Below are 19803 nucleotides of genomic sequence, written 5' to 3'. Positions count from 1 at the left end.
ACTTAATATACCCTACTTACAGTTCAAAGCAGATTTAGGAAAATTCCAAAATATAGTAATGCAGAGCAGTTATCATGCAAAAAGAGAAACAATATGAAAAGGGGAGGGGATAATCTTGGAAATTAGGGTAAGCCAAATCCTTAAAAATACAAATTTTGGGTACATAAGAAATATAACTCACTTTGAAGGTGTAGAAGGGCTGGTGATGCAGGAATTCACCATTTGAGAGGCTTTCAATGGTCTAGAACTATCAGAAAATTAGAAAATATATAATGTATATAATTACATTACTAAAAAAATATACACTTAACTTATAGAATGAATTATCCTGTATTATAGTCCTTTATATATCCTCTTGAAAAGCAAACAATTATACTTTTCAACTAATAATAGAGGCCAAAAGAGAAAACAAAACACTTTCTCTAGGCTTTGCCTTATCTAATGATCTAAATAAATAACATTGGAAATGAAGTCTAATACTGATACAACAGGAAAAGAACAACTTGGGAAATTCTCTTTGTCTCAGTTCTTTTAAGCAATAAAATAGTAACAGCTCTCATTTATTGAGGACTTACTAGATGTCAGGCACTATAATAAAAACTCATACGTATTACCTCATTTAAAGCTCACAACTACTCTGTTATTTTCCCTACAGACAGGTCAAGGAATTTGTCCAAAGTCTCAAAGGTATTAAAAATTGTACAGTCAGAGAGCCCAGTTTCAGGCCTGTGATCGTAAAGAGCCTCGGCTAATCGTATGAAATGGTAATATTGCCAGAAAGAATACTAGCTCTACCAGTAGAGGGCAGTTTGCATCAAGCAAAAACATCCATTCTAAAGAAAGGCCATAAGAGAATATCCAGAAACAATGACTCTCTGGGAACATGTTACTGACTCAGTGGGGCGTTCAGTGTAAACCTGTATGATGTAGAATATATTTCAATTATTAATCCAAAAGGGAAATAATTTTTACAAAACTTCATCAATTCATTTTAGCAAATGTTTATCACTTAGTGTGTAAGTATAAAATGGAACTACAACATATGGCTCAAAGTAATGCAAGTATGCAGAGGTAAAAGCAACATCTGAAGAAATCTTAAGGTTTTCCCAGGATTCATGATGATAAAATAAGAAGTTACTTCTTTTCTCATGGAAAAATTTTAAGGCACCATTGAAGTTCTTTGCTCAAACTGGTAATAATACTTTTATGAAGACATAATCTATTTTAAAGGTCCCAGCATAATATTTAATATACTGTTTCTTAAGTTTGCATACTCTAAAGAGTCAGCAAAGGCATTCATTAAAAATATTGATTCAAAAAATAAATAAACAAAATAAAAATACTGATTCCCCAGTCCTATATCAGCTTTGCTGAAACAGAACTTCTAGGGAACAAACCCAGGAATTGGTATTTTTTTTTTTTTTTAGGAATTGGTATTTTTAGTGTTCAGGGGACTCTTAAGACCATGCAAATTTGGTTTGTATTCCTCAAATGTATAAAACTGTCTTCCATTCATGTCAATGTATGACAAAACCCACTACAATATTGTAAAGTAATTAGCCTCCAACTAATAAAAATAAATGAAAACAAAAAACAAAAAAAACTGTCTTCCAGTGATCTAAAAGAGTAAGGAGTACTCCCTAAAAAGGTAATTTATTATGAAAGGCAATTAATGCACATTGAAAGTTATTATTAAAGCATTTTTTCAATTACTGAAATCACATAGTAATTTAGCACAGAATCCTCAAATAAAGCAAAATTAAAATCTCCTTGTTGGTATGATTTTACCTGGAGTTGTGTTATCTAATTCAGTCATTCTTCCGATCAGATAGTAAAAAGTCTTTCTACTTCAAAAGGGAAAGAAATTCTCAAGGACTTACACTGCCATCTGTGCACTCCAACCAAGGTTAAAGGGTGGTTTCGTATTTTCAGTGCAATGAGATGAGAGGGTCAGGTATCTTGGAATGATAACTTGCTGCCCAATCTTGTTGTTAAGTGAGAGAGCAACATTGAAGCTATATCGTTTCAAATGAAGAATGAGGATTCTGAAAAACAGAAGATGATGACATTACTAGTTTGAATATAACAGAGGTAGTAGCTCTTTTACAGCTAACAAGAGATCACTTAACTAACCATGTCAGACAGCTTTTGATTCAGACTACAATAGGCCAAGTTAAAGATCTGTCAAACAACATTTACTGAATACCTGCCATGTGCTAGGCATTGTGCTAGATACTAAGAACACAAATAAAAATAAAACATAGGCACTGGGTATATATTATTAATTGGGAGGTTTGGGTAAAATAATGTCACCAGAAAAAAATCAAAACATCAGTTCAGTTCAGTCCCTCAGTTGTGTCCGACTCTTTGCGACACCATGGACTGCAGCATGCCAGGCCTCCCTGTCCATCACCAACTCCTGGAGTTTACTCAAACTCATATCCATTGAGTCGGTGATGCCATCCAACCATCTCATCCTCTGTTGTCCCCTTCTCCTGCCTTCAATCTTTCCCAGCATCAGGGTCTTTTCAAATGAGTCAGTTCTACGCATCAGGTGGCCAAAGTATTGGAGTTTCAGCTTCAGCACCAGTCCTTCCAATGAATATTCAGGACTGATTTCCTTTAGGATGGACTGGTTGGATCTGCTTGGAGTTCAAGGGACTCTCAAGAGTGTTCTCCAACATCACAGTTCAAAAGCATCAATTCTTTAGTGCTGAGCTTTCTTTATAGTCCAACTCTCACATCCATACATGACTACTGGAAAAACCATAGCTTTGACTAGACGGACCTTTGTTGGCAAAGTAATGTCTCTGCTTTTTAATATGCTGTCTAGGTTGGTCATGACTTTTCTTCCAAGGAGCAAGCATCTTTTAAACCAAAACATATCGGACAAGAAAACGGAATTTTAAAATACTGTATTGATACTGTCAAATCCTTAAATTATTTACTTCAGTGTTATATAGTTTATCAAAAAATGGATGTTATATAACCATAAGGGTCTTCCCTGTAGCTCAAACAGTAAAGAATCCGCCTGCAACATAGGTGACCCAGGTTTGATCTCTGGGTCAAAAAGATCCCCTGGAGAAGGGAATGGCAGTCCACTTCAGTATTGTTTTTTTTTTTTCCCCATTTATTTTTTTATTAGTTGGAGGCTAATTACTTTACAATATTGTAGTGGTTTTTGTCATACATTGACATGAATCAGCCATGGATTTACATGTATTCCCCATCCCGATCCCCCCTCCGACCTCCCTCTCCACCCGATCCCTCTGGGTCTTCCCGGTGCACCAGGCCCAAGCACTTGTCTCATGCAGCCAACCTGGGCTGGTGGTCTGTGTCACCCTAGGTAATATACATGTTTCGATGCTGTTCTCTCGAAACATCCCACCCTCGCCTTCTCCCACAGAGTCCAAAAGTCTGTTCTGTACATCTGTGTCTCTTTTTCTGTTTTGCATATAGGGTTATCCTTACCATCTTTCCAAATTCCATATATATGTGTTAGTATGCTGTAATGTTCTTTATCTTTCTGGCTTACTTCACTCTGTATAATGGGCTCCAGTTTCATCCATCTCATTAGAACTGATTCAAATGATTCTTTTTAATGGCTGAGTAATATTCCATGGTGTATATGTACCACAGCTTCCTTATCCATTCGTCTGCTGATGGGCATCTAGGTTGCTTCCATGTCCTGGCTATTATAAACAGTGCTGCGATGAACATTGGGGTGCACGTGTCCCTTTCAGATCTGGTTTCCTCAGTGTGTATGCCCAGGAGTGGGATTGCTGGGTCATATGGCAGTTCTATTTCCAGTTTTTTAAGAAATCTCCACACTGTTTTCCATAGCGGCTGTACTAGTTTGCATTCCCACCAACAGTGTAAGAGGGTTCCCTTTTCCCCACACCCTCTCCAGCATTTATTGCTTGTAGACTTTTGGATAGCAGCCATCCTGACTGGTGTGTAATGGTACCTCGTTGTGGTTTTGATTTGCATTTCTCTGATAATGAGTGATGTTGAGCATCTTTTCATGTGTTTGTTAGCCATCTCTATGTCTTCTTTAGAGAAATGTCTGTTTAGTTCTTTGGCCCATTTTTTGATTGGGTCATTTATTTTTCTGGAATTGAGCTGCAAGAGCTACTTGTATATTTTTGAGATTAATCCTTTGTCTGTTGCTTCATTTGCTATTATTTTCTCCCAATCTGAGGGCTGTCTTTTCACCTTGCTTATAGTTTCCTTTGTACACTTCAGTATTCTTGCCTGGAGAATCCCATGGACATAGGAGCCTGGCAGGCTACAGTCCGTGGGATCGCAAAGAGTCAGACACAATTGAGTGACTAACATTACTACTATATAACCATAGATGGTAATTTAAGTGTTAAACAGCCCTTATATTTGATAGTGAAACTTTTTTTAAGATGACTTTTGATGAGAACTATTCTTTTCTCTAGAGAAAAGAGAGAAAGTTTTCTCCACATTCAAAAAAAGTTCTATAAAATGTACACGCCCAATCTGGTTTGTGGATCTGAAAAGGCTTTTAGCACTGTGGTTTTTTTAAATTACTACTGTAGTAACCTTTTTACCTCTAATAAAGAATATAATCTCTGTCTGATAGACTAAACATATTTCACAGCCCACAAGAACACTTTCAAAACTGAATTTCAGAACACCTATGGGAATACCGTTTTTGGAAAACTGTTTCCTTTCTTACTGTATATACCTTCACCAAAGAAACCATAAAGTCAAAAATCCATAAACTGAAGTTACTGACTGTATTTCTCTTTTAAAAGTATGCTAGAATTCATAGCCTTCAAAATCACAACTTGGGAGAGTACAATAATCCAACTGATGTGAAGAGACTAAGATGAATGTCAAATGTCAAATATTTTGACTAAACTTTCAAATGATCCCACTAAAATATAAGGTAATATGAAACAGTCAAATTATCACTCATCTGTAAAGGTGAGGTGGACTACAAATGAACAGATTTGACAAAGATACCAGGGCCTTCAAGAATAAAACAGACTGGTTTAATACTGACATGAACAAAAATAGAGCAAGTCCAGTAATTAGGATTTATGACACAAAGGCTTGACTGATTTCCTTAGTTAGTGACAGCTGGTAACAATCAGTCCTTTTCCTTAAGATTCATTCCCCCGACTCTCTCGCCTTCCCTGACAGCTTGGGCTTCCCTGGTGACTCAGACAGTAAAGAGTTGCCTGCAATGTGGGAGACCCAGATTCAATCCCTGGGTTAGGAAGATTCCCTGGAGAAGGGCATGGCTACCCACTCCAGCATTCTTGCCTGGAGAATTCCATGGACAGAGGAGCCTGGCAGGCTACAGTCTATGGGGTTGCAGAGAGTCAGACATGACTGAGTGACTAACGTTCTCTTGTCTTAAAACACTCACAAATAGGAAAGAATACGTCTCTTAAGGAAAAAGACAGACTATGGTCAACACAATACTGCTATGATTTAGAAAGCCATTTCTTTCAAAGAAATTCATTTTCTAGAAAGGTCCAGATACAGAATGTAAAAGAACTAGTCCCTAGGGGGCTGGTTCCAGAAACTCCACATTCACTCATAGAAAACTGAAGCTTCTAAAATAAAGCAAAGTACTCTGCAGGCAAAGTGCCACATAAATACTTACTGTTAATAATAATCTTGTTTGTGGTTGAGATCTATTCTTGGAAAGAACTGAAAGCTGTTCTACAATCATATCATATTTTTTCTAACTAGTTTGGCTTTATATTTGTTTATACAGATAATACAGTATAAGTTAATTTCCTTCCTAATTCAGAATTTTTATGACTGCAGGAAACTTAGCAACTTACCCTCTGAAAAAAAATATAGCACAAATTGCAAAAAAATTATTCTTCCTATTTTATTTTCACATGCACATGTGTATGTGTCTGTAGCATATTTTTATTGAAGGTTTGGGATAAGAGAGGGAAATTAGAGCATGACAGATTTTAACTGAGTGTTACACATTATTGAATTAAAATTTTACTTTACTATCTAGTTTCTATCATCATTCCAAAATCTCATCAGCCTCATCCTCTTGTTGCCAACTTCTTGGGGCTTTCAGGTTCCCTCTCTTTTTCAACATTCCAAATTCTCTTCCTTTCTCATACAAGGGAATTCTAGCTTTCCATTCTTTACCCTCTTCATATCTTAGCTTTGCTAACCTTCTTTACCAATCCATCTGATAAGCCTCACTTATTCACTAATATTTTTCAGTACTTTAAAGAAGAAAAAGTGAAGAGACAATTAATCTTACCTGGGTAGCCTGTTAAATTTGTGCCTGACAAGAGCACACTTCCCACCACATTTCTCACAGGAATACTCAAGTTCTTCTGCCTGTTAAAAAGACAAGAGGGAAAAATAAAGAAGTATGAAGATGAATTAGCACTGCCCCAACTCCAACCAGTTTAAATTTTGTGTCCAGAATCACAAGCCTTACTAAATTAAGACCTAATCCTCAACATATAGTGTAACATCATGCCCTGTTTCACAATTTCTAATTTCCTTTTTTTTAACCACGGTAACAGCTCAATTTATGATAGTAACCACAGTAGCAGACTCCCCATGGATACCTTTTCCCCATGGATACACAAGAACCACTCCTAAGAGTATATCCAGATTTTAACATTTGGCCATAGCAGAGATAAGATCACCTTCAGGTTAGGCGGAGTTCCTGGTCTGTTAGGTGTAACTCTACCCCTTTCTTATAATGGAACTCAATCTTCTGGTGACAGCCCACTAAGAACAACTGCTCTAAAAGGACCAAAGTTTGGGGCAGATACCATTACCTAGAGAAAACTGAAACAAGAAATCCTTAAAAAATCGGGGTAAAGATACACAGGAAGAGATTCAAATTCTGTGATAACAACAGGAACAGTAAGGAATGATTTAAAAAAAGAAAAACAGAGTATTTGAGTGGAGCTGAATTTTCATCATTTCAAGAACAGAGGTTTTTTGTTTTTGAATCTTAAGAGTGATAACCCTGCCTATTTGCTACAACAGAATAAGAACCACTATTATATAGACTAAAGGTGATCCTGGCAGATTTCCATCAATTTTATAAGGACTACTACACAACAGTTCAATTATGTCCCAGAAAATTTCAGAATATCTATAGCAGTGTATCATATATGCAAATATTTATCTATAGCTCTATAGCTCTAAAACAAACATGACTCCCCCTTTCTGTTTCTAACAAGGTACATATAACCTAAAGAAAAGCAGAGTATTTTTTCATTCCTAAGATCTTGGTATACTAGCTTAGTGCCTCCAATTTTGATTGGCATTACCCAATTTTAGCATGCGTCACTCTGTATTATTTATTTCTAAGGCTGCCTAAAACACTTGCTGTTGAGTTAGATGTATAATCCACTTGAGTAATGAATTTTCTTCTACAGTCAGTTAACAACCATATCTATTAAGCTTTTAAAAATAAATACTATTTATAAATATTTCTCATTTGTTTCCCCTGCAAGTGTTTTGTCAAACTCTGCCTTAAAGAAAGCAACTTCAAATACAATTATCTATGATACATAAAATTCAGTTATGTGAAAATACCAAAAGACTGTATTTACTCTAAAGAAAAGATCAAGGGAATCTTGAATTGAACGAGGAGGGAGTGGCTTTTTCCTTCGAGGAAGATCAATGGAGAGGTCATTAAACTGTTCTCTTTTGGGAATAATCTCGCCACATCTGCAAGAATAAAAGAAGACAAATGTAAGAATTCAGAAGCCTAACTATGCAATACTAAATAAAAATATACTTCAGAAACAGTGTTCCCCCAAAGAATTTCTCATGACTAGGCATGAGAAGGAGCTTAAAGTGTGACGCTAGTGGTAAAGAACCTACTTGTCAACGCAGGAGACATGAGAGACTTGCGTTCGATCCCTGGGTTGGGAAGATCCCCTGGAGGAGGGCATGGCAACTCACTCCAGTATTCTTGCCTGGAGAATCCCATGGACAGAGTAGCCTGGTGGCTACAGTCCACAGGGTCACAGAGAGTCGGACATGGTTAAAGTGACTGAGCAAATATGTATGCAGGCATGAAAGATAAATGCTGAATTTAAAATTTTTTTATTTTCCAAAACCCCACATGCCCCTAAGCCAGTGTGCCCCAACTATTGAGCCTGTGCTCTAGAGCCTGGGAGGGAGACACAATGACTTGAGTTCTTATGCCCCAGCTACTGAAGTCCACGCACTCTATAGCTCATGCTCCACAACAAGAGAAGTCACTGCAATGAGAAGCCCATGCATCGCACCTGGAGAGTAATCCCTGCTCTCCACAATTATAAAAAGTCTGTGCAGCAATGAAGACCCAGCACAGTCAACAATAAATAAATAAAATTATTTTAAAAATAATTAATATAAACAGAAGGAGAGAATTTGCCTAACTGCTAGAGCTGGACATCGGTCGTCTCCCGCCCTGGGCTGGTACTCACTGTGCTGGCTCTCTGGTTGTGGCGCTGTGCGTGCGTGTTCAGTTGCTTCAGTCGTGTCCGACTCTCTGCGACCCCATGGACTGTAGCCCACCAGGCTCCTCTGTCCATGGGATTTTCTAGGCAAAAATACTACAGTGGGTTGCCATGCCCTCCTCCAGAGGATCTGGAGGGAGTGAACCCACGTCTTTTGCATTGCAGGCAGATTCTTTACTGACTGAGCCACCAGGGAAACCCCCATATATAAACAAGATTAAAAAGCATTGCAAAAATTAAAAATAATTCATAAAGTATTTTATAGAAAACACATTTTTAATAAAAACAATTTGGTTCAACAAAAACTAATAAGAGGGGGTATTTTCAGGACATGGGCACACACAAAAAGTAGAGCAAAATTAACCATTCGGTCAGCACTAAAGCATTTAACGAACTATTTAAGTTTGCTTTAGTTCTCACCCCACCAAGCATTTTCATAGAGGATAAAGATAATGAACAAAGATATTTATACTCATGTTTCCCCATGACACAGGAATGAAGATAAGTATTACAAGTTTGGTGGAGAAGGCAACGGCACCCCACTCCAGTACTCTTGCCTGGAAAATCCCATGGATAGAGGAGCCTGGTAGGCTGCAGTCCAGGTCGCTAAGAGTCGGACATGACTGAGTGACTTCACTTTCACTTTTCACTTCATGTGCTGGAGAAGTAAATGGCAACCCACTCCAGTGTTCTTGCCTGGAGAATCCCAGGGACGGGGGAGCCTGGTGGGCTGCCGTCTATGGGGTTGCACAGAGTTGGACACAACTGAAGTGACTTACCAGCAGCAGCAGAAGAGTTTGGACAGAGAAGTCTAGCAGGCTACAGTCCCAGTCCATGGGGTCGCAAAGAGTCGGACATGACTGAGCAACTAACACTCTCAGAGAAGAGTTTTAGTTACTTGCCATAAGGAATTAAAAGGGAAAAGAGGTTTTTTTTTTAGAGATTACTTACGCTTTACAGATGATGGAGTGCTGAACTTCAAACTCCAAATTAGTAATAACAGGGCAAGTGTATACTTTAGTAGCTGAAATATCTGGTGAACTTTCTTCTCCAGGAACAGGTTCAGTCTTCCAAGTTTTATTTAATTTTTCCATATCTTCTTTCAGCTGGTCTAAGCACTGACTTAAAAATTCATGAGCATCCTAAGAAGGCATAATATCCTTAATCAGATCAAACCATTTCTTGCTACAATAATAGGTTAGTAACATTGTGATCTATAAAACTAAAGCACTTGGAAGTCAATAACATGTGGAAAAAGGTCAGATTTACTCTAGTGCTTCAGGGTACATATTTTGTGAAAAACAACAACAAATTACAGATTTTACATTCCTAACTATAAGTTAGATTAGCATGACTAATAAAGTGAATCGTTCCTTCATTTGTTTTTTAAAAAAGAGTGATTTTTCTAAAATAGTCTTTGTAACTAAAATAGTCTAAGGTCCTACATTGGGGCAAATCACATCTATATTATTAAAATGATAAAATACACAGAGTCATATTCAACCTTACTGGAAGTCTTCCAACCTGTGATGAACACATGTACACAAATCTCATTTTAAAATAAAACTGGGACTTCCTTTGTGGTCCCGGGGTTAAGAATCTGCCTGCCAATGCAGGGGAGATTGGTTCAACCCCTGGCCTGGGGAACTAAGATCACACATGCCGTGGGGCAACTTAAGTCCATGCATCACATCTATCGAGCCTGTGCTAGAGAGCCCGTGCTCCACAATAAGAGAAGCCATCACAATGGGAAGCCTGCGTACTTCAACTATAGAGTAGCCCCTGTTTGCCATAACTAGAGAAAGCCCACGCGCAGCAACAAAGAATCTATGTGCCACAACAGAAACCCAACACAGCCAAAAATAGATAAATAATAAAATAATAAGATAAACTAAAATTGGGTAACACACTAAAATCATTTCTATTTTCCCAATCTCTAAGGTATTTAAAAACAATTAGTACTCACATTTTGCATATAACCAGAGAATCTCTCTGCTGTAGCTGAAATGGCATTTTTAACCTTCTTGAGCAAGTCTTTTTTGGTCTCTGAATTACAGATATCTTTTTTAACAAGCAAGTGTGCAAAGCGTCTGATAAAACAAAAGAGACAAGTTTAGCAGGTTTTACAAAACACTGAAGGTATATTTTAAGGACTGCTAACAATGGCACATAAAATTTTAAGTATCTAAAACACCATTATTCTATAATCGATAATTAAGAGGTTACTCAGTAAGTATATAACAATTACCTGATAAGTGCATTGAGTGGAATTTTCTTCCATGGGATACCTTGCTTGAGCAAGTCATTTGCAAATGATTGGAGTGAAAATAGAGATTGTAAAATAGCATTCATATAGCAGGTATTTCCCAAATTGGAGAAGCTGAAAATGAAAGAAATGGTACTTTTGAAGACAACAGTAGTTCCTAAAGTATGTTCACTTGAGCAGGGGTCCTCCACTATATAGCATGCATCAGAATCACCTGGAAGGCTTGTTAAACTACATACTGCTGGGCCCCAACTCCAGAATTTCTGATTCTGTAGGTCTGGACAGGAAACGTGCAAAAATGTGCGTGTCTAAAAGGGTCTCAGTTGACGCTGACGCTGCTGGTATGGAGACCACACTTAGAGAACCACCACAGTATAACATTATTACACTTTAGTTTCAACTCAAGGAAAATTTTGTTTTCAAATGAAAGCTAAAAAGGATTGGGGACTTAGAACATATGTATGCTTAATGGACACTGTCAAATATTATTCCAAAGTACATTGTTTTTTTCCAAAGTTTGAAAAAAACTTTTATTTGTAAACATTCTCAAACTTTCAGAAAAGTTGCACAGAAAAATATTTTTTACCCAGACTCACTAATTTGTTAACCCTTTTTTACTATATGCTTTATCATTTAACACTTCTCCCTATATATGTTTCCTGACCCATTTGAGAATAAGTTGCATAGATCACAGCCATTTAGCTCTAGGATATATCTCATAACAATTGACCCAATGTTTCTTTATGCACTTTTTCTCCCTAAGCACGAAATTCAGTCCAGGATAACATAATGCAAAATTCAGTTTTCTTTAATCTGGAACGATTCTTCAGTTTTCACTTTCAAGACACTGACATTTGTGCAGAATGCAGCACACCCCTCTGCTCCCCACACCATGCGCCCCATCCACCCTGGTTAATGGAATGTTCCTCATATTGGGTTTGCTATTTCCTTATGATAAGGTCAGCTCAGACTGAAGTCCACATAGTGATATATAGTGCTACTGTGTCCTTCCAAGGGCATCACATTCAGAGGCACATAATAATTCTGTGTTGCTCATCAGTGATGTCAACTTTAAACACCCTTAAAAACTTCCACTTCAGACTGTGAGAAAGTATCAGGATCTGGAATATCACACAAAGAAAAACTGGACAACAGTCAGCACAGGACTGCAATCCTTAAGAGAAGGCAAGCAAATGCTATCAGCCCCACCATTTATGCACGGTTTCAGCCTGGAGGCAATTGGTGAACTGGAGTTCAGGGAGTAGAACTGAGCCCAGACAGAGCCCAGAAATCTTGCTGAGTTGAGTTGAAAGAAACTGGAGTTTGAGATGCTGAAGCTGTTAAGGTTTCTGGGACAGAGAATCTGGGAGAAAGGAACTGTACAGAGGAGGAGCTACAGAAATCTGCACAGGGGTCTGCTAGAGCATTAGACTGAAAAACTAACTTGTGCATGCATAAGGTGAAACCCCGAGATGGCATGGAAGAAGAACTTCAAGGAAAAGGATGATTACTGGGAAGCTATTAGCCAAACACTTTCCAGAGCTCATGCAGAATCTAAGAGTTTTTAGGTTCCCAACAGAGTAGAGAGACATAGATGAATTCATGGAGCATTAGTAGAGACCACAGAGGGCCTATGCTTAAAGAAAGGAATTAAATCAGCCTTAGGATAAAGGCATTTAAGATTTGACCCCAAAGAGTTTAAACACAAATGCCGAAACAAACCCAACAGCAGACAGGGATATTAAAACAGCTATTATAAATATGCTTCAAGGATGTGAAATATGTGATCAAGGATGTATGTGATCAAGGATGTGAAGTAAAACAAAAACACTAAGGAAAGAAATGGAAGATATTAAAAACTGAATTTCAAGAGATGAAAAAAATATTTGAAATGAAATTTTATCGAATGAAATTACTAGCAAATTAAACACTGAAGAAGGAAATAATGAATCTGAAGATAGAGCAACATGAAATATCAAAAAAGAATTATCTTATATTTAATATAAAACATATTACTTTTATAATTTAAAATAAAATATACTTCTATACTTAAAATACTGAATATATTGTATAACTATATTTTATATAGTATTTTAAATCTATATATATATACACACATAAGCAAAGATACATGTTTTTTCTTATTTCCCCTTCTTTCTTACACAAAGGTAGTACACTACTGTACACTATTCAGCAATGTGGTCTTTTTTAACTTACCAAGATACCCTTTGTTATTTTCAGGGTTTTTTTTGTTTTTTTTCTAAATTGCAGCCATATTAGTGGGTATAAAGTGGTACCTCATTTTGGTTTTAATTTCATACACCTACTTCTTACTTTTTTTACATTTTTTTCCCCCACAACCTCACAATTTTCCATTCCTTCCAGGAATTTGACCCTTTCACCTAGTTATCAAATTTGTTGGATATTCTCTTATAATCCTTTTTATCTTAGTAATGTTGGTGCAATGTACTTTCATTTTTTATTTTAGTGATTTGAGTCTTCATTCTTTTATCTTTGCCTGTTTATCTAAAGATCTATCAATTTTCTGGATCTTTTCAAGGAAGTAACTTTTGGTTTTCTCTATTATTTTTCTACTCTCCATTCTGTTTATCTCTGCTCTAATCTTTATTATTCTCTTTCTTCAGCTAAATTTTGGCTTCATTTGCTATTCTTTTTCTAGTTCCTCAAGGTGTAAAGTTAGGTTACCGATTTGAGGTCATTTAAAAAAAATCATAGTAAAATACATAAAATATAAAATTTACCAAAAAAACCATTAAGTATACAGCTGACCAGGCATCAAGTACATTCACCACCATTCATCTCCAGAATTTTTCATCTTCCCAAACTGAAACTCTGTACCTATTAAACAATAACTCTTCATTCCCCTTTCTCTGGCAACCACCATTCTACTTCCTGATCCTACGAATTGACTACTCTAGTAATTCATTTAAGTGGAATCATATAGTGTTTGCCCTGTGGTGACTGATTTCACCTAGCATAATGAGTAGGTTCAAGGTTCATTCACACTGTAGCATGTGTCAGAATTTCTTTCCTATTTAAGGATGAACAGTATTCCATTGTATATATACATTAATAACATATTTTGTTGATCTACTCATTCACTGGTAGACACTTAGGCTGCTTCCATCTTTTGACTATTGTTTATAATGCTGTTGTTAATATGGATGTACAAACACCTCTTCATGTCACAGCTCTTAATTATTTCAGATATATGTGCTGGATCATATGGTTAAGTCTACTCTTAATTCTTTGAAGAACTGTCATACTATTTTCCATTAACAGCTGCACCATTTTACATTCCCACTAGCAATGTACAAGGGTTCTAATTTCTCCACATTCTCATACACACTTTTTTTACCGCAGGCACTTGCTGCTAGAAATCTCCCTAGGAGTACTGTTTTTGCCATATCTCATTAGTTCTGGTATGCTGTTTTAGGCTTCATTTGTCTTCAAGTAATTTTTAATTTCTCTTGTGATTTTATTCTTTGACTCACCGGTTGTTTAAGAGTATGCTGTTTAATTTTCACGTATTTCCAATTTTTTGTTACTTATTTCTAACTTCATTCTATTTTGACTGCAGAAGATACTCTGTATGATTTGTATATTTTAAAATGTATTGACACTTACTATATGGCCTAACAGGGTTTCTACTAGAAAATGCTTCATGTGCATGTGAGAAGAATGCATATTCTGCCGTTGGGTGGAGTGTTCTATTAGGTTGGTGTGAACGTAACTGCAGTTTTGGACTGTGAATTTTAAATAACTAGGCTCAAACACCTGTATTAATCAAAATAGGAACCATTACAATCCACACATGTTTGCCAGTAAGAAATGTCTGTTTATTCCTGTAATGTAAAAATCCGTGCTTTGGGATTTGACGACCTCTTGGAAAGCAATTTCTGCCTCCTGCTTATTGTGGAAGTGTTTTCTCTGCAAGAAGTTGTCGAGATACTTGAGGAAGTGGTAGTTGGTTGGTTAGATGTCAGGTGAATATGGCAGATGAGGCAAAACTTCGCAGCCCAACTCGTTCAACTTTTGAAGCGTTGGCTGTGTGACGTATGGTCGGGCATTGTCGTGGAGAAGAACTGGGCCCTTCCTGTTGACCAATGACGACCGAAGGCACTGCAGTTTTCAATACATCTCATTGATTTGCTGAGCATAATTCTCAGATGTAATGGTCTCGCTGGGATTCAGAAAGTTACAGTGGATCAGACTGGCAGCAGATCACCAGACAGTGACCATCATCTTTTTTTTGATGCAAGTTTGGCTCTGGGAAGTGCTCTGGAGCTTCTCCTAGGCCCAACCATTGAGCTAGTCATTGCAGGTTGTTGTATAAAATCCACTTTACATCACGTCACAATCCAATTGAGAAACAGCTCATTGTAGGGTAGAATAAGAGAAGATGACAATTCAAAATGATGATTTGGTTTTCAGTCAGCTCATGAGGTACCCTTTAGCAAGCTTTTCCACCTTTCTAATTTGCTGCAAATGCCAAATGACTGTAGAATGGTCATATAGTTTTAAGAGGATCAACTGGTTGTGGTCACCTTTCGATGGCCGACCACTGCACTCCTCATCTGGAACCACCACTGCACTGTACTCTCGTTAGCAGTTACTGGGCCAAATGAATTGTTGATGTTGTGAGTTGTCTCCACTGCTTTATGACCCATTTGAACTTGTAAGAAAACTGCTTGAATTTGCTTTTTGTCTAACATCATTTCCCTAATCTAAAATACATAGGAAATAAACAGCAAAACATAAAGCAAGAAATGTGCATTAAAATGATGTATAACATAACCACATTTAAGAATGCATTCCAATATCAAACGACAAAGTTCAACAATGCAAAACTGCAATTACTTTTGCACCAACTGAATGTATTAGTTAGGTCTAAGCAGTTCACAGTACTGGTCAACTCCTGTATTTCCTTACTGACTTTTCTGTTTATATGTTCTATACATTACTGAAGTGAAGTATTGATGTCTCCAGCTATTATTTTTACAACTCTGTTTTTCCCCCTCCATTTGCTTTTAAAATTTTGTCTTTTAAACTAATGTCTATGCTTTCCCAGGAACGGTTTCTATTAATTTCTTCTATCAGTGGGAGCACCTTGATAGGCTTATTTTTCCTTCTATGGAAACTGGTGAAAGTATTTTTTTAACCTTTACTGGGATCAATTTAAATAAACTACTGACGTCTTTTCTAAAACAATTATGTCCATTTCATTTAAGTTTTCTAATTCTTTTGTTAAGAGAAATATGAAATTGTCTCAAATTATTTCTAAAATTTCCTCTACATTTTAGTAATTCTCCCTTATCACATTTTATGTATTTCTTCCCTTTTTATCTTGACTAAAAGATAAAAGGTTAATGATATATCTACTTCATGAACTTTTTTTATACTTTGTTACTGATCAGGTGATTTTTGCATAAACAAAAATCTGTGGCATTAATACGTCTCTGGTTAATAATGTGTTAATCTATTTTTCAGCTCTTTGTTACATGCAATTCTAACTTTTATCTTTATTCTTTCCTTGCTTTTGTTTCCTTTTGGATTATTTTGTTCTTTTATACTGTTTGTTCATTTTGAGCTTGGAATTCATATTTTCATCCTTTCATTTGTATTGATACAGGTGTCTAGGACTAATTTTTCTCTGATCACTGCTGTAAATGTAACCCACAGATATTGACAAACAGGGTTTTCATACCCAGACGGAGAGCTCATCTGCCAACCTGTCTTTTCAGAGATGGACCAAAACCCATCTCCATTAGAATCCTCACCCACAACACCAAAGATGTCTATCGGAAGACTTTCCCCACAACAAGAGTCTTCAGCTTCCAGTAAACGGATGCTCTCCCCAGCAAAAAGTTTAGACACTGCCATGGAAAAGCACCAGAAGCGAGCCAAGGATGAAAACGGAGTTGTCTGTGCGACAGACACGAGACCGCTGGAAGCAGGGGGTTCAAGAGCTCCTGACGGCAGCAAACAGAAGAAGCCTGTGCTGGTGAGGCAGGTTTGCACCACGGAGCCCCTTGAAGCTGTGACGTGGGAGCAGGATGTTTTTCCTCACCCTGAAGTCAGTACCGAGGCTCTTCACTTGACTGACGTGTCACCAGCTGATAACTTGTCATCAGGACACTGCAAGCCTGTGGCTAGAGAACCCGTGAAAGAACTGCAGGAATCTGAAAGCATCCCGTCAGCCGCATTGCTGACACCGACAGTTGGAAGCCCAGCTGTGCCTGCAGAGAAAACTCACATTTCTCCTTTGGAATCCACAGACAATCGCCCAGAAAGGAAGTCTCCAGGGATTAAAAATCCAGGCGACAAAGCAAACGTCCAGGAACAGAGTCAGCCTGCGGCCACGACTCCTTCCACATGTGAGGCTGGCGACACACAGCCGTCTGTGTCCTTCTCCAGCCTGAAGACGGCCACCAGCTTCACGTGGTGCTACCTGATGAGACAGAGGGCCTTGCACCTACCGCAGACGGACCAGAAAACCTCGGCCTACACCAACTGGGCCGTGAGCGCCAGTGATCCAAACCCACTCGGCCTGCCAACCAAAGTGGCTCTTTCTCTCCTGAGCTCCAAGCAGAAGACCGGAAGATCTCTATACTGTCAAGCAATAACCACCCATTTCAAGTCAGACTTACTGGTCTGTTCAAGCAAGTGGAAAAGCAACTTAAGCAAGAGAGCATTAGGTAATCAAATGTCCACAGTAGTTGAATTCAGCAGTAAAGATGCCTCTGAAATTAACAGTGAGCAAGATAAAGAAAATTCCTTAATCAAAAGTGAACCAAGAAGAATTAAAATATTTGATGGAGGATATAAATCAAATGAAGAGTACCTATATGTCCGAGGCAGGGGAAGAGGAAAGTACATTTGTGAAGAATGCGGAATCCGTTTTAAGAAACCTAGTATGTTAAAGAAACACATACGAACCCATACAGATGTCCGCCGCCCCTACACTGCACTTACTGTAACTTCTCCTTTAAGACTAAAGGAAATCTGACAAAACACATGAAGTCCAAGACACATAGCAAGAAATGTGTGGATTTAGGCGTCTCAGTAGGTTTAACAGATGAAGATACAGAAGAATCAGACGAGAAACAGAGGTTCAGTTTCGAGCGGTCTGGATACGACCCCGAGGAATCCGACAGCGCCGAGGACGACGAGAACGAAAACGAGGAGGAGGACGAGGACAGCCAGGCCGAGTCGGTGCACCTGCGGGCCAGGGGTGGCCCTCGGGACCCGGCGGGCGCAGACGAGGACGCCGGCGCCCCCGAGGGCTTTCCCGGGGGGCCCGCGGACCCGATGGACGTGCTGCTGAGGGCGCTGCCCACCAAGATGACGGTGCTGAGCGCGCTGCAGTCGGACCGCGGCGGGAACCTGGGGTCCCCCGGGAGCGCTGGGCCGCGGGCGACATGGAGGTGGCAGCCCGCCCACCAGAGGGGGCGCCCAGGTCCCCGTGTCACCAGATGTCTGTGGACTACCCCGACCCCGAGGAGATGCTGAGCGGCTCTGCAGCGAGAAAGGCTGTGGCTTTAACGCAGGGCCCACGATGCCTGAGCCTTCCTCCTCCCCCGGCGTCTGAGCGCAGCCCTCAGCCTGGAGGGGCTCCTCCGTCCACCTCGCCTCGGCTCGGCGCCCAAGAGCAGAAGCCGCAAGCCGCCCTGCCTCCGCCCGCAGGCCTGCCTTCTCCGCAGACACACCTGTTCAGCCACCTGCCTCTGCATTCCCAGCAGCAGTCGAGGACACCCTATAACATGGTTCCCGTCGGGGGGATCCAGGTGGTCCCGGCCGGCCTCACCTACTCCACCTTCGTCCCCATCCAGGCCGGGCCAGTGCAGCTCACCATCCCGGCTGTCAACGTCATCCACAGACCCCTGGGCACCCCCGGGGACTTGAGCGCGGATATGCCAGGCGCTGCCAGCCCCGCGGGCGTGGCCGAGCTGAGCAGCGTGGTGCGCTGTATCCCCATCGGCCAGACCCGCGTGCCGACGCTGCAGCCCCTGCCAGCCTTGAGCATGGAGACCGTCAACATCGTGGGCCTGGCCAGCGCCAACCTCGGCCCGCAGGTGCGCCCGCCAGGCCTGGCCCTCAACGCTGTGGGGCTGCCGGTGGTGGCCGCCAACCCCGTCTCCCAGAGCAGCCCCGCGCCCCCCACGCCCATCCCGGGCCTCCAGATCCTGAACATCGCCCTGCCCACGCTCATCCCCTCCGTGAGTCAGGTCCCTGTGGATGCCCAGGGCGTCCCCAAGATGCCCGCTCCCCTAAACAGGTCTCCTCGAGGGGCGCCGCTCCCGCAGCATTCTGCTGGGGCGCATCCTGGCGGCGGGACCCCATCCCCGCAGGGCTCACCCGGAGTCCAGCGGGAAAGTGCACAGAAGGGTCTAGATCTGTCTGCTCCGGCCAGAGACGAGGCCAGGCGGGACAGTTGCAGTCCTAGGGATGCGGGGAAAAGGGCCCCAGCGAAGCCCCAGCACGACGCCCCTGGCGCGCCCTGCAAACCAGCCTCGGCGCTCCCGCCCCCGCCGGGCCGGCCGCGGCTCCCCCTGGACCCGGAGGCCGGTCACCCAGTTCAGCGACGTGAGCAGCGACGAGGATGAGGACAGGCTCGTGATCGCCACCTAGGGGCTGTTTATGCAGGGGGGTTGGTTTGGTTTGGGGGTTTTTAGTTGTTGGGTTTTTTTTTGTTGTTTTTTTTTTTATATATATAAACACTTACAGGTTTCTCTGAAAACCCTCCTTTCCTTAAAGCATATTTTTCTGACATAAACTCATGACTAATCTTTGTGCAATCATGAACTTTTGACCAATAATTGTTGTTTTGTGTCAGCTCCAGCCATTTTTGTACATGTTGTATAGACAATTGTGCCTTTTAGGAGTTTTATGTTTAGAAACTGTACAGATTGTTGAATATCTATATACATAAAGTATATATTATATATGTACATGAAAGCCAGGTAGTTATTTGTGTTTAGCAAGGAAAAACCTGCCAAATAAATCCAATGATTAAATTATATGTTG

The 19803-nt window shown here is 40.0% G+C and overlaps 1 protein-coding gene across 7 annotated transcripts in view; it reads right to left on the bottom strand.

Annotated features, from left to right (window-relative positions):
• Positions 1-19803, bottom strand: part of USP37 (ubiquitin specific peptidase 37) — a 91537-nt gene that overhangs the window by 27491 nt on the left and 44243 nt on the right. For 6 of the 7 annotated variants that reach the window (XM_043444570.1, XM_043444568.1, XM_043444571.1 and 3 more), the window contains 7 exons: positions 10738-10869; positions 10456-10579; positions 9441-9631; positions 7593-7710; positions 6275-6354; positions 1881-2045; positions 182-247 (listed from right to left, as the gene is read on the bottom strand). In XM_043444570.1, the coding sequence (XP_043300505.1) occupies positions 182-247; positions 1881-2045; positions 6275-6354; positions 7593-7710; positions 9441-9631; positions 10456-10579; positions 10738-10869 (876 nt within the window). The remainder of the gene's footprint in view (positions 1-181; positions 248-1880; positions 2046-6274; positions 6355-7592; positions 7711-9440; positions 9632-10455; positions 10580-10737; positions 10870-19803) is intronic. The other variant, XM_043444572.1, reaches the window with a different exon arrangement.

This window comes from Cervus canadensis, chromosome 24, assembly GCF_019320065.1.
Source record: "Cervus canadensis isolate Bull #8, Minnesota chromosome 24, ASM1932006v1, whole genome shotgun sequence".
Classification (NCBI taxonomy): domain Eukaryota; kingdom Metazoa; phylum Chordata; class Mammalia; order Artiodactyla; family Cervidae; genus Cervus; species Cervus canadensis.
The sequence above is the reverse complement of the archived record's forward strand: the minus strand, read 5'-3'. Positions and strand labels throughout refer to the sequence as shown.